The 20,569-nt window shown below is 33.5% G+C and overlaps 1 protein-coding gene across 10 annotated transcripts in view; it reads right to left on the bottom strand.

The window, feature by feature from the left end:
• NOL4 (nucleolar protein 4) overlaps window positions 1–20,569 on the bottom strand; it is a 392,019-nt gene that overhangs the window by 304,256 nt on the left and 67,194 nt on the right. For all 10 annotated transcript variants that reach the window (XM_007974313.3, XM_037982402.2, XM_037982413.2 and 7 more), the window contains exon 2: window positions 662–811. In XM_007974313.3, the coding sequence (XP_007972504.1) occupies window positions 662–811 (150 nt within the window). The remainder of the gene's footprint in view (window positions 1–661; window positions 812–20,569) is intronic.

The following is a 20,569-nucleotide window of genomic DNA, read 5'->3' as shown; positions in this document are numbered from 1 at the left end:
GACAAAATATATTTCGATATCTAACAGTTAATTAAATCTGCTTTTTGCAAAATTTATGACAAAAACATCATATACTTCCATTTTTAAACTTTCAAGGGCATTCGATCTATTAAAATAACACATATCTTTTAATAGTCTATCCTAGAAAATTAAGAAATACATACCCTTCAGGATAAATATATTGAATATAAGGTGACATAAGAAAATTACATAAAATGTTCTTACTCATTTTATTATTACTATGAACTAGAAAATACCTAAACATATTAATAAGATTTGATGGAAAATAAATGTTGATAGTAGTGGTAGTATAAAAGTTCTTATGTTCCAGTCCACAATTCATATGCTATGACTCACTGAATATATAATATTCATAATATAATATATAATATATCTTCCCATTTGTGGGCATTTGATTGGGACTACCACATATTACACATTTTTAAAAGCAACAACATGAAAATTCTAGAGACAGTTTTAAATTATATGAATAGATTAGTGAACATACAGCCAAAATAATTATAGTTTAAATGTTGGGCAAGACCATCATATGGCCTAATGTATGTTGAAGATAGAATATAATTATCAAACCCATTTAAACAAGGATACGTAATATCAAGTCTCAAAATGCATGCTCTTTTTTTTTTCTTTTTTAACTTACTGCTTTGTAAGTTCTCTTTTGTCCAGCATGTTTCCGAATTTGTTCTCCATTTGGCCCCGTTTCCACATGCATCGAATAAATAATGTCAAAGAAATCTTCAACCACAGCTACCCGTCGTAAAGACAGCTTCTCATCTACCCCCACGCCATCCTGGAAACAAAACAACAACAAAAACACATAAGATTAATAAACCAATTTGCATTTAATAAATAAATTAATTAAAACAAAATGTTTTTATAACCTCAACAAAATCGTCTATATAGGAAATATCAAAAATTCATGAATGAATATTTCACTATTTTATGCATTGCTTACATATAGAACTTGAAGAAACAGGAGAGAAGACATTGGGCATAGTTAATATTGAATAAATCATGCTTACCCACAAATTCCATCTTTTAAGTTTTTATAATGACTTATTTGTTGCCATCAGTACAACTTTCTTAAATTATGTTAAAATATATTTTAAGGCCCAGTAATTTTTTATTGTAATAATTAAATTCTAGACATGTATTAATTCACCCAAACAATATTGAGTTGCTGGGTCCTGGAAGCTGTAATTTGAGAAATGAAAAAAATGATACAGAGCTATCCTAGGTTATTATAACCTAGGAAAGAAAACATATTTACTATGCTATCAGTATTGGTCTAAAGAACTATATGTGGTCAAGGTTAAAAACATGAGTGCTACAAATTATCTATGTGAAATTTAGATCTTCTACTTGGAAGCAGCATATTTTGTGCAAATCACTTAAACTTCTCTAAATTTCAGTTTTTCTCTCCTGTAAAATAAAGAGCCCACTACACAGAACTGCTGTAAGAATTAAACGAAATGATAGATTTAAAGGATGTAATCCAATCTTTGCCATATAATGAACGCTCAGTAAATGGTGGCTCTTGTCATTTTCAGGACCATGATAAAAAATATGCAAAGTACTATAGGAATTAAGAGGAAATATCACCTTCTGTTGAAGTAGATTCCAGGAAGAAGTATAATTTAACATAGGTTGGAGTTGGAACCAGGCAAAAGCTATTTTGCTGAGAAGTACAACAAAGAACAAAGAGTTTTCATGGATAATAGAGAAGAGTAAGAAACAAACAGAAAAATAGAATGAGATAATAAAGTTAATCTTACATGGCTGCAACATGAAAGGGCTTCCTGCTTGCACACACACACACACACACACACACATCTTATTTGGACCCTGTGATATAATTTGAAGTAACATAACATAACCATTAACCCCAGCATACAGCACAAGAGAATCATTAATCTGAGCAAAATCATTATGCAGTGAAATGGCAAGAGTTTATTTGAACAGTAACCCCAGCAGACTGAGCTCACTGCATAACCAAAAGTCAGTCACTTGGTGCCTTTCGTTAGTTTGTTGTTATTTATTTATTTATTTTTCTGACTTAAGGTAGGCCTTGTAAGTAGTGGTGGCTGAAGCAACATATTCAAACAACTATTATTATCTAGGAAATCACATGTTAGGTCAAACAGCTAAAAACACAATTTCATATGCCTCCTCCTGACCTATTCCCTGTATCTGAGAGAATAACCACCTTTCCTAGGCTGAAAACTCAAAACGACCCATAAAACTTTGTCTTCTTTGTTCCTAGTCATAAAATTTATACAGTCTCCAGCAAATGAACTGAGAGGGTTCCTTTGCTGGAAAACCAAAAAACATGATAATCTTTTACACTTAGTCTGTATTTATTGTTTATGGGAATAAATATATATTTGCCCTTTAATTCATTCACATGTTCACTGATTTACCTAGCTAAACCCTCAGCTGTGAGTGATGTGGGAATCACAGCCTATTAACTCATTTTATTAATAAGCATTCAACAAGGCTCAGATATTACTAAACCCTCTGCTAGTAGCTGGACTTATCAAGATGTGTAAGACAGATAATTGAGCATTTATGAAGCTTACAGTTTCATACAGAAAATAGGTATTAAAGAAATGATTGCTAGGGTAGTATATCAATTTTTTATGGATTCTCTAACAACTTACTAAAAAGTGAGTGGTTTTCAAAAAGAGAACTTTATTTTCTCATAATCGTGGAGGTCGAAAGTCCAAAATCAAAATGTCCACAGAGCTATACTCTTTCTGGAAGCTCTAGGAGAGAATCCATTCTTTGCCTCTTCCAGCTTCTGGTGCTTGACAGCATTTCATGGCTTGAGGTTGCATGATATTACAATTGTCTCTTCTGTGTATCCCTGCTCTGTGTTTTTCTCTCTGGTAAGGACCCTTATGATGAGATTTAGAGCCTAATCAGATAATCCAAAGTAATCTTCTCAAGATGCTTAATAATATCTACAAAGGTCCTTATAGCAAACAAGATAATGTTTACAAGTATCAAGAATTAGGACTTCGTATCTTAGGGTGGCCATTATTCAACCAACTACAAATGGGTATGAATCAGAGCACAGGAGATACAAATTGTGCCATAGGAGCATATATTTGACATGTTTCACAATCACTTATTAACAGTCAACATTGTCTCAAGAAATTGGAAGTTCAGTGTTTGTAAAGATAATATTAAAATCACATTATTTGGGAAGGAAAATGGTCTATTATCTTTCTGTCATGTGGACCTGTTTACTCTCAACTATAAGTTAAGCACAATACACACCTGTACTCTATAAGTAAAAATCAAAAATGCCTTCAGAGGTTAGGTCTACTACATAAATCAGCCAAATATCATGGGGTAGACAGTAAGGTGTAATTAAGTCATTTGGAAACTGGAAGAAATATATTTAATGAGCTTAGAATTCAACAAACCCAAAGTTTGAAAAATGCAAAAAAAAAAAAAAAAAAGTAAATAGACACAGTACAGTAGAAATTAAAACCAAAGACAAAAATCTTGAAAGCACCAGGAGATAAAAGACCCATCACATATAAGTTAACCCCAATTGCAATTAACTTCTCAAAAGAAACAAAGGAGGTCAGAATGTAACGGGATGACATATTCAAATTGCTAAATGTAAAAAACTGTCAACCAGGAATCTTATAGCCAGAGAAACCTATCTTTCAAAAATTAAGGTGATGGCCGGGTGCAGTGACTCACACCTGTAATCCCAGCAATTTGGGAGGCAGAGGCAAGCAGATCACCTGAGGTGAGGAGTTCGAGACCAGCCTGGCCAACATGGAGAAACTCCATCTGTACTAAAAATACAAAATTAGCTGGGTGTGGTGATGCATGCCTGTAATCCCACCTACTTGGGAGGCTGAGGCAGGAGAATTGCTTGAACCCTGGAGGCAGAGGTTATGGTGAGCCAAGATCACACCATTGCACTCCAGCTTGGGCAACAAGAGCAAAACTCTGTCTAAAAAAAAAAAGAAAAGAGTAAAGAAAAGTGTAATACACCACCCTGGATAAACAAAACTGAGAGAATTCAATGCTAATAGACATAACACACAATAATGCTAAAGGAATTTCTTCGGGCTGAAGGTAAATGACATCAGACAGTAATTCAAATTCACATGAAAATATCCAGAGCACCAGTAACACACTTGACAATAACAGAGAAAAGGGGCAGAAACAAAGGTGTACTGGAGTTTGGAGTAAGGAAATGATACCTTATGGTGATGCAGATCCACACATAGAGAGAAAGAGAACCAAAAAGGTCAAATAAGAAAGTTGGCCAGGCTTGGTGACTCAGGCCTGTAATTCGAGCACTTTGGGAGGCTGAGGCGGACAGATCATGAGGTCAGGAGTTCAAGACCAGCCTGGCCAATATGGTGAAACCCCGTCTCTACTAAAAAATACAAAAGTTACCCGGACATGGTGGCATGCACCTGTAGTCCCAGCTACTCAAGAGGCTGAGGCAGAAGAATCGCTTGAACCTGGGAGGCGGAGCTTGCAGTGAGCTGAGATCATACCATTGCACTCCAGCCTGAGCCACAGAGTGACACTTCATCTCAAAAAGAAATAAATAAAATAAAATATATATATATGTGTGTATATATATATATACACTTTTCTACTTTCTTCCCTCAGCTTCTTTAAAAGACATAAGATTACAAACAGCAATAGTTATGAAAATATATTGCTGTATTTCAACATATATAGATGTTTTACTTGTGTGTCAGTTTTATGACTTAACCATATAAAAAAATATGTATCAGTCATAGAACAAAAAAGTGGGGAAAAAATAGAGCTATATAAAATTAAAATTTCTTTACTTGGTTGTAACCAAAATACTATATATCTGAAGTAGATTCTGATAATTTCAAATGTATATTGTATGCTCCAGAGCAACCACTAAAATATAATTTTAAAATATAATTAAAAAATAGAGAGACTCATTTCATAGTAATAAAAGGTTCAATTCACCAGACAGACAAAACAACAATCAACATATATGGACCCAATAAGAGACTCCAAGTGACATACACACACAGACACACACACACACACACACACACACACACACACACACAGATGAAGCAAAAACTAACAGGATTAAAGGGAGAAATAGACAATTCAACAATAATAGCTGGAAACTTAAAAGTTCACCTTCAAAAGTAGAACAATTAGGCAGAAGATATATAAGGAAATAGAAGACTTAAACAATACTTAAAATTTTTAAAAAACTAATAGACATACATAGAACACTCTACAAAACAGTAACACACTTTTCATGAGAGACCTCATGCTATCATAAAACAAGCCTCAGTAAATTCAAGGGATTGAAAATATATTTTACATGTTTTATGACCAAAATGGAATTAAATTAGAAATTAGTGACACAAGGATATTTGGGAAAACTACAAATATAAAGAAATTAAACAACATACTTCTGAAAACTAATTGGTCAGAGAAATCCAAAGGAAAGCTAGAAATACTTTGAGATGAATGAAACCAAGGACACAACATGCTCAAATCAGTGCTAAATGCCTATATTAAAAAACAAGAAAAATTTCAAATCCAACTTATGTTTTCACCTTAGTAACCAGAAAAAGAGTAAACTAAAATCAAGCAGAAGGGAGAAAATATGTAAAAAACTAAGGAGAAGCAAATGAAATGGAGAGTAGAAAACAATGGACAAAATCAGCAAAACCAAAAAGCAATATGTGAAAACAACTTTTTAAATGACAAAGTTTAAGCTCTTCTTATATAAAAATGTAAAAAGAGGAGGGAAGGGAAAACTCAAATTACCAAAATTAGGAATAAAAGAAGGATCATTATTGACCTTACAAAAATTAAAAAAAAAATCACACAAAATAATAAACATGTGTATGTCAACAGATTACAATAAGTAATATAAAATTAACAATTCCTAGAAAGACTTAAATTACTGATAATGGCTGACAAAAAATATATATAGGCCTATCACAAGTATAAAGACAAAATTAGTAACTAAAAAAGCTTTTCACACACAGAAAAAGCCCAGGCCCAGATGGCTTCACTGAACCAAACGTTCAAAGAATCAATGGAATTCATCACAAACTCTTTTAAAGCAATAGGTGACAAAACACTTCCCAAATTATCCAATGAGGCCAGTATTATCTTGATACCAAAGATACCAAATATATCACAGGATAAAAAAGATATACAAAACAATATATTTTATGAATATAGAGACAAAAATCCTCAATAAAATACTAGCAAACCAAATCCAACCACATTTACAAGTTATTATATACCACAATCAAGTAGGATTATTCCAGAAATGCAAGGTTAGTTTAATACAATGAAAGGAATTAATGTAATATATCATATTAATACAATAAAGGACACAAGCATATTATTGTTTCCATAGATGCAGGAAAAAAAATCATTTGACAAAAGCCAACATACTTCCCTGACAAAAATTCTAAGTAAATTAGGAATAGAAAGGAATTTCCTCAACTTCATAAGGAACATCTACAAAAACCTCCCATAACTAACATCTTATTTAATTGTGAGAGACTGAATGCTTTCCTCCTAAAAATGAAAGCCACTCAAGTATGTGTGCTCTAGCCACATCTATTTAACATCACACTGTGAATCTAGCCAGGAAAATTAATCAGGCAAAAGACAGAAAATACAACAAATTGGAAAGGAAGAAGTAAAAATATCTTTGTAGATGCTTTGTGTGTCACAAATGACATGATCCCATATATAGAAAATTCTAAGGAATCCGTTAAAAAACTGTTAGAACTAATAAATGAGTTCAAGTCAATATTAAAAATCAATTGTAGTTTTTATTAGCAATGAACAATCTGAAAATGAAAAAGGAAAAATAATTTCTTTTATGAAAGTTTCAAAACACTAAAATATTTAGGAATAAATTTAGATATAAAGTTTAAAAAGTGTAAGACATACACTGAACATTATAAAACATTGCTGAAAATATTTCAAATGAGCTAAATAAACTGAAATACACCTTACATTTATAGAGTAGAAGACAATATTGTTAAGATGGCAGTACTTCAAACATTATTTTTCAGGATCATTGCAATCACTACCAAAATTCCAAATAGCTTTTCATGAAAATTGACAAGTTGGCCTTAAAATTTATATGTAAATTCAAGGAAACGAGATTAGACAAAATAGCCATTAAAAAAAAGAAATTTGGAGTTCATACACTTCTTAATTTCAAAGTTTACCACACTAAAGTCTTTATTAGATAGTGTGGCATTGACATGTGAATAGATATATAGATCAGTGGAATAAAATTGAGACTTCAGAAATAAAGCCTTCCATTTATTCAATTCATCTTCAAAAGACATGTCAAAACAATGCAGTAGGAAAAGAATTTAACAAATAATTCCAAGACAACTATATACCCAAATGAAAAGGAACAGTCAGGTCCCAACCTCAATACATACATAAAAATTAAAGTAAATTAAATGATCAATGTAAATGTAAGAGCTAAAACTAAAAATTTGTACAAGGTTACCTAGAAATAAATGTTTGCAACCTTGGGTAAGGCAAAGTCCTCATAACCACCAAAATTAAAAGCAACAAAAGGAAAAATTATAGATTGAACTACATAAATATTTAAAATGTTTATACGATGCAAATAATAGCATCAAAAAGTGAAATGACATCTCATACAAATGGAAGAAAATATTTGGAAATCATATCTCTAATAAAGGACTTACATCCATAATATATGAAAACACAACTCAATAATAGAAAGTCAAATAACCCAATTTAAAAACTGCTAAAGAATTTGAACAGACATTTCTCCAAAAAGATGTTTAAATGATAAACAAACACAAGAAAAAATGCTCAATATAATTCGTGATTAGATAAATGCAAATCAAAATAACAATGAAACACTACTTCACATGCACTAGGATTGCTATATTAAAAAATAGCAAGTATTGGAAAGGATCTGGAAAAATTGGAATCCTCATACATTGCTGGTGGGAATGCAAAATAATGCAGTTGCTTTGAAAACAGATTGGCAGTAACAAAAAGTTAAACATAGACTTACCAGATGACTTGGTAAGCCAAAATCATGTATATATGAAATATATATATACACACACACACACACAAACACACACACATTCAAAAGGAATAAGTTCACCCAAAGTATATTATACATAAATATTAATAGCAGCATATTTGTAATATCCAAAAAGTGGGAACTCAAATGTCCCTGAACTGAAAAATGTATAAGGAAAATGTGGCATAACCATACAAAGGACTATCTTTCTACCATAAAAAGAAATGAAGTACTGATTCACCCATGGATAAACCTTGAAGACATTAAGTTTCAAGAAAGAGGCCAGACATAAAAGACCACATATTGTATGATTCCATTTATATGAAATGTAGAAAATAGGCACATGTATGTAGATAGAAATGGGGCCAGATGCAGTGGCTCATGCCTGTAATCCCAGTGCTTTGGGAGGCTGGGGAAGGTGGATCTCTTGAGTCCAAGAGTTTGAGACATAGTGAGACCCTCATCGCTACAAAAATATAAATAAATTGGCCGGGCATGGTGACACATGCCTGTAGTCCTAGCAGCTCAGGAGGCTGAGGTTGTAGGATCACTTGAGCCCATGAGGTTGAGGCTAGTGAGTCACGATTGTGCCCCTGCATTTTGGCCTTGGCAACAGAGTGAGAAACTATCTCAAAACAATAAAAATAAAAATAATGAAATTAGTTTATTGTTTATTTAGAACTGGGGAGGAGAAAAAAATAAGGACTGGCTGTTAATAGCTACAAAGTATCTTTTAGGAGGGACAAAATGTTCTAAAATTAGATGATGGTGGTTGTACAACCCTTTGAACATACTAAAATTATTGAATTATACACTTTATATGATTAATTTTATAATATGTGAGTTCTAGCTCAATAAAGCTGTTAAGATAAATAGTTGCTAATAGTTTTGGATTTTGAGTTCAAGGATGCAAAAACATAATAAAATGAGGAGGGGAGGAGAGGGGAGGGAACGGCAAGGGAGGGGAGGGGAGAGGAGGGAAGGTGAGGGAAGGGAAGGAAAAGGAAGGGAAGGGAAGAAACCAAGTGGAGGAGTTCATGCAATCCAAATTCAAACAATCCACAATGTAGAGTCGAGTGCAGAGTGAAAACAGAAGTGGCTCAACCAATACTGTAGTGGTGATTATGAGAGTGTGTTGGTAAATATTTAAGAACTGTCTCTTAAAAACATATATAATATATAAGGTTATAAACAGTACTGATATAAAAGATGTGTAACATAATTCATAAATGATAAAATATATAATATTTATTAGTATAAATTTCATATAGGTGACCAATTCTCACAGAATACTTTCATTGATTTTTGCTGAACCCTTGTATATCCAGCCAACCTACGGTTTTGACTGAACTATTATATGGCAAATAAAACTCCATATCAATCTTCAAATACTTTTCCCAATATTTTTTGTAATTGATATGGTATGTGATTTACTGTTAAATTATTTCTCACTGTTATACAAATTTTGTTCATTAAACTGAAACTTCTGGCCTGGCAAGGTGGTTCAAGCTTGTAACCCTAGCACTTTGGGAGGCCAAGGCGGGTGGATCAATTGAGGTCAGCAGTTTGAGACCAGCCTGGCCAACATGGAAAGCCCCATTTCTGCTAAAGATACAAAAATTAGCCAGGTGTGGTGGCACACACCTGTAATCCCAGCTACTCAGGAGGCTGAAGCAGGAGAATCACTTGAACCTGGGGAGTGGAGGTTGCAGTGAGCCAAGATTGCACCACTTCACTCCAGCTTGGGCAAAAGAGCAAAACTCCATCTCAAAAAAAAAAAAAAACCTGAAACTTCTTTCAGCTTTACTAAGACAATGGACAAACTCATAAATCTGTCCTGACTTATGTCATTTGCTAATTTATATGTTGTATAAATACTTCTACCATTGTTTCTTTCCAGTGTGAAATCACCGAATGTGAACTTGAAAACAGAATCACAATAGTCCTCCATTATATGGTATTTGCACCATAATGATACTATAAACTAGATGCACCACCTCAAGAGTATAGACAATATTACACTATATAAAAATAATTATTCATGATAAGTTTTGAGCATATATTCCCTTTTAATATTAATTACTTAATAAGTTTATATCATTCAACCTTTGGTAATTGCTGGGTTTCATAAATGGATTGCAAAATTTCCAAAAAGTTACCTGTTAGCTCTCATGAGTTAGTACAATCCAGCTCCAGGATATCAACATTTTTATGTCATTCAAGATGAGTAAATGACAGATTCACTGAATTCAGCAAATATTTTATAGAATAGTCACTGTGGTCAACCATTGACATAAAAAGCTTCAAAGAACAAGAACTCAAAAAACTAACTGATCTAATGTGACACTTCAGGGTGCTATGTAAAACATAGCTACTATTGAAAAAGTTTTACATTAAAGCTAATTTGATAGCAAAACTAACCAAATTTGTAAATTGAGTTAGTGATAGCAAGTCTGTGCTCAACAAAATGATTGTTTTATTTAATGTTTTGTTGTATTATATTAACACACTAAAATGATTGAAGGAAAGAAAAGTTAGGCTACAAACGAGTTACCCCTTACTTAACTTTATGCTTTCTCACTAATTACCAATTGGTAAGATAATATACATACACATAAAAATGTAAGGCAATTATATGAAGTTGACAAATGAGAGACACCATGTTTAGAGATACTAACTTTTTTATTATGATAAAATCAAAGTGTCATTTATGTTAGAAAGCTGACATGCGGTTCTCCATGACTCTTCTCCTTGTAGGATCTACTTGGAATATACTTTTTCTGAGTTTCAAATTCAACTTCTTTTTAAATTCTGAACTTTCACCAGTATGACGAAAACAGACAGAAAGAACTGATGCAGAAATAATCATTATGGAGTAGATCACTGTCCTGAACTTCTTCCTAACTCCCATTCTCCACAGGCCATTGTATCTGCTTTGGAGGTAATTTGGTAAGATATTGACAGACAAGAACACTGTTATAATGCTAAATTATACTAGTCAGATTGAAACAGGATAGTTTGCTGTGTTTTCCAATTAATTAAAAATAATATTTGAAAGTCATAATTTTGATATATCAAACATCTACTGAAAGGTTTTTATGGAAATTGTAATAGAGAATTCAAACTAAGGTCAATATAGCACATTTTACCTTCTAAGACTCGATGAATGAAAATAGTTGTGACCTTTTCTAGTAAAAGTGTTATCAATCAGATATTCTAATGGGCAAAATCATCATTATAAAGTAGCTCGTGTAATCGATAGCAATTTTAGTAAAATATTTACAAATAAAAGCAGTATGATTTAAACTTTATAATTTATAAACAACAAATAAAAGAATGACATAATATAAAAGAGGAGACAATAAAATAATTATAGATTTCTAGCAATCAATTTTCAAGAGTCCTAAACTCAAGAATTTATAGAGATCATCTGTAAATAATCTAATTTTCACAAATAGTATGTTTATAACTCTACTTAAGAATTTTTAATAGGCAGTATTCCTTGACATCTTCTCATGTATTTGAGTTACTATTTTTAAAAAGGAAAAGAAAAACATAAGGATTTTAAATGAACATTATCTCGGGGAAAAGAAACAACAGTACAAAGTAACAGTAGCATAAAAGAAAAATTCATTTTTAACTTAAAATACTTCAACCAAAAAATTTGTTTCTGTGAAAAGCAAACATACACAAAAATTATTAATTTTATACCAGCAATTCATTTGGAAAAGCAGATAAAATTTACATCTACTCTTTCCAAAATTAATGATTTACCCAAGAAAATAATACTGAATTCCAAGTTTTTGTTTCTTCAGTGAGACTATATATAATTATTTATATAAAATACTCACAACTGTTTACATAGAATATTCATCTTCTTTCTAGCACAAAAAGTCCATGTTACCAGGAGGCCAATCCCCATGTGAAAAGAAGACTAGAAAAACACCGCTTGGTCATATGTGCAGATGCTGGCTAAGTGAGTTTACTTGTTGGATATTGTCTTACAAGGGACTTTCCATCGCATCCCTTACACATGCTGTTGCTTTCCTTAAAATACAAGTAATTTTCGATTTTGAGGTACTGACTAGCCATTTATTCAGGCTGCATGTTTCTTGGCTTTGTCATTATTTCACTGCTCTAGCACCTATTAAACAGTTTATATAGTAGCTTTTGGTGTTTTAGTCATGAAGTCTTTGCCTATGCCTGTGTCCTGAATGGTATTGCCTAGGTTTTCTTCTAGGGTTTTTATGGTTTTAGGTCTTACGTTTAAGTCTCTAATCCATCTTGAGTTAAGTTTTGTATAAGGTATAAGGAAGGGGTCCAGTTTCAGTTTTCTGCAAATGGCTAGCCAGTTTTCCCAACACCATTTATTAAATAGGGAATCCTCTCCCCATTGTTTGTTTTTATTAGGTTTGTCAAAGATCAGATGGTTGTAGATGTGTGGCATTATTTCTGAGGCCTCTGTTCTGTTCCATTGGTCTATATATCTGTTTTGGTAGCAGTACCATGCTGCTTTGGTTACTGTAGCCTTGTAGTATAGTTTGAAGTCAGGTAGCATGATGCCTCCAGCTTTGTTCTTTTTGTTTATGATTGTCTTGTCTATATGATTCCTTATAAAATTTAAGATAGTTTTTCTTTTCTAATTCTGTGAAGAAAGTCAAATGGTAGCTTGATGGGGATAGCACTGAATCTATAAATTGCTTTGGGCAGTATGGCCATTTTCACAATATTGATTCTTCCTACCCATGAGCATGGAACGTTTTTCCATTTATTTGTGTCCTCTCTTATTTCTTTGAGCAGTGGTTTCTAGTTCTCCTTGAAGAGGTCCTTCACATCCCTTCTAAGTTGTATTCCGAGGTATTTTGTTCTCTTTGTAGCAATTATGATGGGAGTTCACTCATGATTTGGCTCTCTATTTGTCTGTTATTTGTGTATAGGAATGCTTGTGATTTTTGCACATTGATTTTGTATCCTGAGACTTTGCTCAAGTTGCTTATCAGGTTAAGGAGATTTTGGGCTGAGACGATGGGGTTTTCTAAATATACAATCATGTCATCTGCAAACATAGACAATTTGACTTTCTCTCTTCCTATTTGAATACGCTTTATTTCTTTCTCTTGTCTGATTGCCCTGGGCAGAACTTCCAACACTATGTTGAATAGGAGTGGTGAGAGAGGGCATCCTTGTCTTTTGCCAGTTTTAAAAGGAAATGCTTCCATTTTTCGCCCATTCAGTATGATATTGGCCATAGGTTTGTCATAAACAGCTCTTATTATTTTGAGTTATGTTCCATCAGTACCTAGTTTATTGAGAGGTTTTAGCATGAAGGGGTGTTACATTTTATTGAAGGCCTTTTCTCCCTCTATTGAGATAATCATGTGGTTTTTGTTATTGGTTCTGTTTATGTGATGGATTACGATTATTTATTTGTGTATGTTGAACCAACCTTGCATCCCAGGTATGAAGCCGACTTGATAGTGATGGATTAGCTTTTTGACGTGCTACTGGATTCAGTTTGCCAGTATTTTTTTGAGGATTTTGGCATCGATGTTCATCAGGGATACTGGTCTGAAATTTTCTTTTTTTCTTTTTTTCTTTGTTATTGTTGTTGTTGTTGTTGTGTCTCTGCCAGGCTTTGGTATCAGGATGATGCCGGCCTCATAAAATGAGCTAAGGAAGATTTCCTCTTTTTTCTATTGTTTGGAATAGTTTCAGAAGGAATGGTACCAGCTCCTCTATGTACCACTGGTAGAATTTAGCTGTGAATCCATCTGGTCCTGGTCTTTTTTTGGTTGTTAGGCTATTAATTACTGCCTCAATTTCAGAACTTGTTATTGATCTACTCAGGGATTCGACTTCTTCCTGGTTTAGTTTTGGGAGGGTGTATGTATCCAGGAATTTATCCATTTCTTCTATATTTTCTAGCTTATTTACATAGAGGTGTTTATAGCATTCTCTGATGGTAGTTTGTATTTCTGTGGGATCAGTGGTGATATCCCCTTTATCATTTTTTTTATTGTGTCTGTTTGATTCTTCTGTCTTTTCTTCTTTATTAGTCTGGCTAGTGATCTATTTTGTTGATCTTTAAAAAAAAAAAAAAAAAAAACTAGCTCCTAGATTCATTTGTTGTTTTGAAGGCTTTTTTGTGTCTCTATCTCCTTCAGTTCTGCTCTGATCTTAGTTATCTCTTGCCTTCTGCTAGCTTTTGAATTTATTTGCTCTCCCTTCTCTAGCTCTTTTAATTGTGATGTTTGGGTGCCAATTTTAGCTCTTTACAGCTTTCTCCTGTGGGCATTTAGTGCTATAAATTTTCCTCTAAACACTGCCTTAGCTGTGTCCCAGAGATTTTGGTATGTTGTGTTTTTGTTCTCATTGTTTTCAAAGTACTTATTTATTTCTGCTTTAATTTCGTTATTTACCCAGTTGTCATTCAGTAGCAGGTTGTTCAGTTTCCATGTAGTTGTACCGTTTTGAGTGAGTTTCTTAATCCTGAGTTCTAATTTGATTGCACTGTGGTCTGAGAGACTGTTATGATTTCCATCCTTTTGCATTTGCTGAGGAGTGTTTCACTTCCAATTATGTGGTCAGTTTTAGAATAAGTGAGATGTGGTGCTGAGAAGAATATATTCTGTTGATTTGGGGTGCAGCATTCTGTAGATGTCTATTAGGTCTGCTTGGTCTAGAGATGAGCCCAATCCTGAATATCCTTGTTAATTTTCTGTCTGATTGATCTGTCTAATATTGACAGTGGGGTGTTAAAGTCTCCAACTATTATTGTGTGGGAGTCTAAGTCTCTTTGTAGGTCTCTAAGGACTTGCTTTATAAATCTGGGTGTTCTGGTATTAGGTGCATATATATTTAGGTTAGCTCTTCTTGCAAAAATATATACAAACTATTTTTTCCTTGAAAATTGAATTATTTAATATAAATATAGGGTTCATCTGAAGATTTAATCATTTGAGCTATCTTTTTTAGTCATCATTGTGGCTAATTCAGTGTTTGACTGCAATTGAGAAGTACAATTACATTTTCTTGCATTTTCCCTTAACTAATAGGCATAATCATTGTGTGATAGAGTAGTAAATTCCTTTTTATACCTTTGGGGGTACGATGCAGAGCAAAGCAAATAAAAATTAGGTTGCGAGATGCTAATATTCATAGTAATTTTAATGATTAAAAATAGGTCAAAATATTTCTCTTGTCCATAGCCAACAATCTATAATACATGAGTATATTGGAAAGAAATGCTAAAAGAATAAAAATCTTTAAAGCCTTCAGAGATAAGAGTCAATCTTGTGAATAATAATCTCAGAAAATAAAAGGACTTTTATTTTGGGAAAATTCTGGGAGTAGTAAGTTTTTTGGGGTACTGTGGCCACCAAGTAAGAATTTTTAACCTAAATACAAGGCAAGGAATTAAAGCCTAGAAAGAAAGATTATTCTTTCACTACTAAATTAATCAGAATAGCTATGATAGTGTTTCAATCTGAAGTAAACATGAAGATTTAGCAAGTAAGATCTGTGAGAGAGATATCAAAAGTTTGTTATCATCATACCCTGTGTTTTTATTGCTGAATGATATCCCATTGCATGGTGGTGCCATAATTTGTCTTTCCATTCTCCAGTTGATGACCATCTAGGTTGATTCCAGTGTGCCACCCTTTGGAGAAAGCTACTATTTTAACTTGTCTGTTCACTATATGACACTCTACACAATGAACTCATTAAGAGAAAACGCTTAGTGATCATTATTTTAAAAATGTAATACCTAGAATTGCCCCTGTTATATACTATATAATCAGCAAATGTTCAATTGAAGTAGAATTTATACCTCTATAACCTGGTTTATTTGCAGAATCTCCTTGCTGAAAGTTAGTTCATGCTGTAGGTACTGGGAGGTGATACCACATTATACCCCTTTGAGGCAGACTATCATATTCCTCTATTTACTACCTAAGTTGCCTTGGGGAATTTTCTTACATTTTCCTGGGCCTTGGTTTTCTCATCTAAAATATGAAGATAATTATATAATATATCTCCTTAATTTAGGATTAATTGAATTTTGCCCAGAATTTAATAAGTACTCAACAAATGTTAGTTATTACTTTATTACTGATAATGTGTATCCTTCAAATATCCGATTAAGCCTATTACATGAAGAAAATGTTGAGAATAGTGCCCTCAAAAAATGTGGAAGGAAATTTAAAGGCACCAAGAATAGCCAACAAAATATTAAAGGAGAAGAATAAAGTCATAGGACTGACACTACTCAACTTCAAGGCTTACTATAAAGCTGTGGTAATCAAGACAGTATGTATTGGCAACAGAACAAACGAGGATCAGTGGGATAGAATAGAGAGCCCAGAAATAGACCTACATAAATATACTCAACTGATCTTTGACAAAGGAGCAACAGCAATACAATGGAGAAAAGATGGTTTTAACAAATGTAGCTGGAACAGCTGGATATGCACGTGTGGAAAAAAGGAGTCTAGACATTGTTCAAAAAGATAACTGAAAATGAATCCTAGACTAAATGTTAAATACAAAAAATATATACAACTTTTATCCTAGAAGATAAAACAGGAGAAAATCTACATGACTTGGGCATGGATACGACTACTTTTTAGATACAACACCAAAGGCATGATCCATGAATGAAAGAATTGATAAGCTAGACTTCGTTATGATTCAAAACTTCTGGTCATGAAAGACATAGTCAAGAGAAGGAGAAGACAAGCAACAGACTGGAAGAATGCAAGCCACAGACTGGAATAAAATCTGATAAAGGACTGTTATTTGAAATATACAAATAACTCATGAAATTCAACAATAGGAAAACAAACTGATATTAAAATGTACAAAAGATCTGAACAGACACCTCACCAAAGAAGATGCTCTACATCACATGTTACTCAGAAAATGCAAATTAAAACAATGAGATACCACTACATAGCTATTAGAATGACTAAAATTCAAAACACTAGGCCGGGCGCGGTGGCTCAAGCCTGTAATCCCAGCACTTTGGGAGGCCGAGACGGGCGGATCACGAGGTCAGGAGATCGAGACCATCCTGGCTGACACGGTGAAATCCCGTCTCTACTAAAAAATACAAAAAACTAGCCGGGCGAGGTGGTGGGCGCCTGTAGTCCCAGCTACTCGGGAGGCTGAGGCAGGAGAATGGCATGAACCCGGGAGGCGGAGCTTGCAGTGAGCTGAGATCCGGCCACTGCACTCCAGCCTGGGAGGCAAAGCGAGACTCCGTCTCAAAAAAAAAAAAAAAAAAATTCAAAACACTAACACCACCAAAAGCTGGGGAGGATATGGAGCAAAAAAACATTAATTGTTCATAGGAATGTAAAACTTCATAGCACTCTGGAAGAAAGTTTGGCACTTTCAGATAAAACTAAACAAACTCTTATCATATGACCCACCAAACCTATCCCTTTGTATTTACCCAAAGAGACTTAAAACTTAAGTCTACAAAAAAAACCTCCACATAGATGTTTATAGCAGCAAACCTCCACATAGATGTTTATAGCAGCTTTATTTATAATTGCCAAAATTTGGAAGCAAACAAGATGTCCTTCAGTAGGTGAGTGAATATACTCTGTTGCACCCAATGAAATATTACTTAGCACTAAAAAAAAATGAACTATCAAGCCATGAAAATACATGAAAGAATCTTAAATGTATATTATCGAGTGATAGAAGCCAATCTGAAAGGGCTAAACACTATATGGTTCCAATATCTGACCTTCTGGAAAAAGGCAAAACTAAGGAGACAGTAGAAAGATCAGTAGGTTGCCAGGGCTTATGAGAAGGGAGGGATGAATAGACAAAGCACAAAATATTTTTAGGGCAGTGAAACTATTCTGTATGACATGATATTGGTAGATAATGTCATTATACATTTTTTTCCAAACTCATAGAATGTACAAAACTGAGATTTAACCCTAATGTAAACTTTGGATTTTAATAATATGCCAATGTAGTTTCATTGATTGTAACCAATGTACCACTTTGGTGCAAGATGTTGATAGTGGGGGTGCTTATGAGCTTGGGAGGGCAGGGGATACCTGGAAACTCTGTACTTTTGCTCAGTATTGCTGTGAACCTGAAGTCTATTTAAAATGAGAGGGGGAAAAGCATATACTCTTTGGGGGAATGAAAGCCTTGCTTTCCTGTGTGGCAGCAGAGGAAAGTTATTCTAGTGGATTGACGACCAGCTCGAGGAAGCTTTGTAAACTATGCTTGATCAATTTGAAAATGAAAAATTCACATTAAATTAGAATATAATAATGAAATATTTTTATCCCTTTTCAGTGTATGTATCACTAACTTTTTAAAAAACAATTAATACTGAAAAATAAAAATCTGCCACGGATAAGAAACAAAACATTAACTTATTTCAATATTCTTTTTAAAAAGAAAGAGACCTTCCATTATGAAATAACTAGAAAGAATGACTAACAAGCATAGTTTAAAATGCAGAGTTGACAGAGTCAGGTAAATTTCTAGGGTCATGTGAGCAATGGGCCGACAAGACTTGAAACAGAAATGTTCATGTAAAAAAAGGACTCTTAAAAAAATGTCCATATGCAGTGAATGAATGAAGTACTAGGAAATCTGCCCATTTGTAAATAGACATGACAAGGTGATGTGTCTTAGGTTTATTTGGCTCTTGGTTTGAAAAGAAAATAGTCTAATCTTTTGGGAAAACAATGGAGGAAAATTAATAGAGCCATGAGACCTCAGATTTAAGAAACACAGTGAATCGCACATGGGATAATTTTGTTTGTAAAAATTCACTCTTGCATACATTACTATGTATAAAACTGCAGATAACCACAAACTGATTATATTTTTAAAAAACAGCCAGGAAGATGAGACGGACCACTCTTATGGAACAACAGTTTGTCTGACAGCAAACCTCTCAATAGTCACCAAGTGAGAAGGCAATACAATAATAGCTTCACGACTCTGAGGGCAAATGCTGATAAATGTAGATTTATATAATCAGATAAATTATCATGCAAGAAAGAGGGTTTTCTTCTGGCAAACACACCAAAAACATTTACCACCCTTATGAAGGGACTTAAAGGAAGTACCAAAGACAAAAGAAAATTGCTAGAAGATAATTGAAAGGGAATGCTAAAAATAGAAGTGCAATTTATTTGTAATACCTTAGAGACTTTCAGCAATTTTTTCCCCAAATCACATTGTAATAGATAAGTCATATTCTTAAGTAGTCAATAGTCAGGCATTATCGTTACCAATTTTTAAGAAGAAAGAGAAGCATGGGACAGTTAAAATAAATTTGCCAAAAAATTAAGAGTTTTGCTCTTATATCTAGGAAACAACAGGGTTGTTTCCAGTTGTTTCTATTAAAAGCAATGCTGCTACAAATATTTTGATTATATTTTTCATACACTCATGTACTCATTTCTTTTCAATACATCACTAGGAGCAGAATTACTTGGTCATAAGGTGTATTTATATTAACATTACACTGTTTCCAATATTTATAAAATAATAACAAATCTCTAGAAGGCTCGAATCATGAAACAAGATGAACTTGTCTCTTAAATGTCCTTAATTCATATCCTCTTCCAATGTAAATTGAGTTTCTTTGTTGTGCTATTGCTCAGTTCCATATCAACTATTTATATTAAAACTATTAAGTGAAAATAATATTTGTTGAATGCTTAATATGTACTCCAGACTGCTACATACTTTACATGTATTAACTCCTTTAGTGTTCATAATAATCATCTATTATTCCCATTTCACAGGTAAGGAAGCTGAAACTCAAATAAATGAATACATTCCCTATGGTCAGATATCTAAGAAATGGAAAGCACTGCAAGATATAAATCAGTGAATATGGCACTGCCTGGAGAACATTTCAGTAGGTCAGGTCATCTCTGGAAAGAGTGATTAGCCAAATCAATGCACAGAGACACATATGAATTGCAACGTGTATAACAAACTGTGTTAAGACAGAGACTATATTGTAATAAAGGAACTTCAAAACACTGTAGCTTAAAAAAGACAGAAATTAATTTCTCTCTCATCTAACAGTCCAGTGATCCACAGCCAGCATGGTAGCTCTGCCATCTAGAACATGTGGCTGCCAAGGTTTCCCAGACATTGTTATTTCCCAGCCAGAAGTAAAAGTGAAGGTAATGTAGAGGAAGTAAGTCAGATCCATCACTTCTGGTATGAATCACTGGTCCACACTTAATCATACAGCCATATCTAGAGCTGAGGCAGGCTACAAAATGTAGTCAGAAGATTGGCCAAAAGGAGTCAGATATGTGTCCAGCTAACATTCAGAGGATTTCATTAGTAAAAGGACAAAAACAATGAATATGAAGAACAATTCATTTACTAGTCAAATCTGTTGAAAACGTAAGACACGTGCAAAGACGTAAGGGGAAACAGCTAGAA

The sequence above is a fragment of the Chlorocebus sabaeus genome, chromosome 18 (genome assembly GCF_047675955.1).
Source record: "Chlorocebus sabaeus isolate Y175 chromosome 18, mChlSab1.0.hap1, whole genome shotgun sequence".
NCBI classification, from domain to species: Eukaryota; Metazoa; Chordata; class Mammalia; order Primates; family Cercopithecidae; genus Chlorocebus; species Chlorocebus sabaeus.
This window is presented reverse-complemented; position numbering and strand designations above follow the sequence as displayed.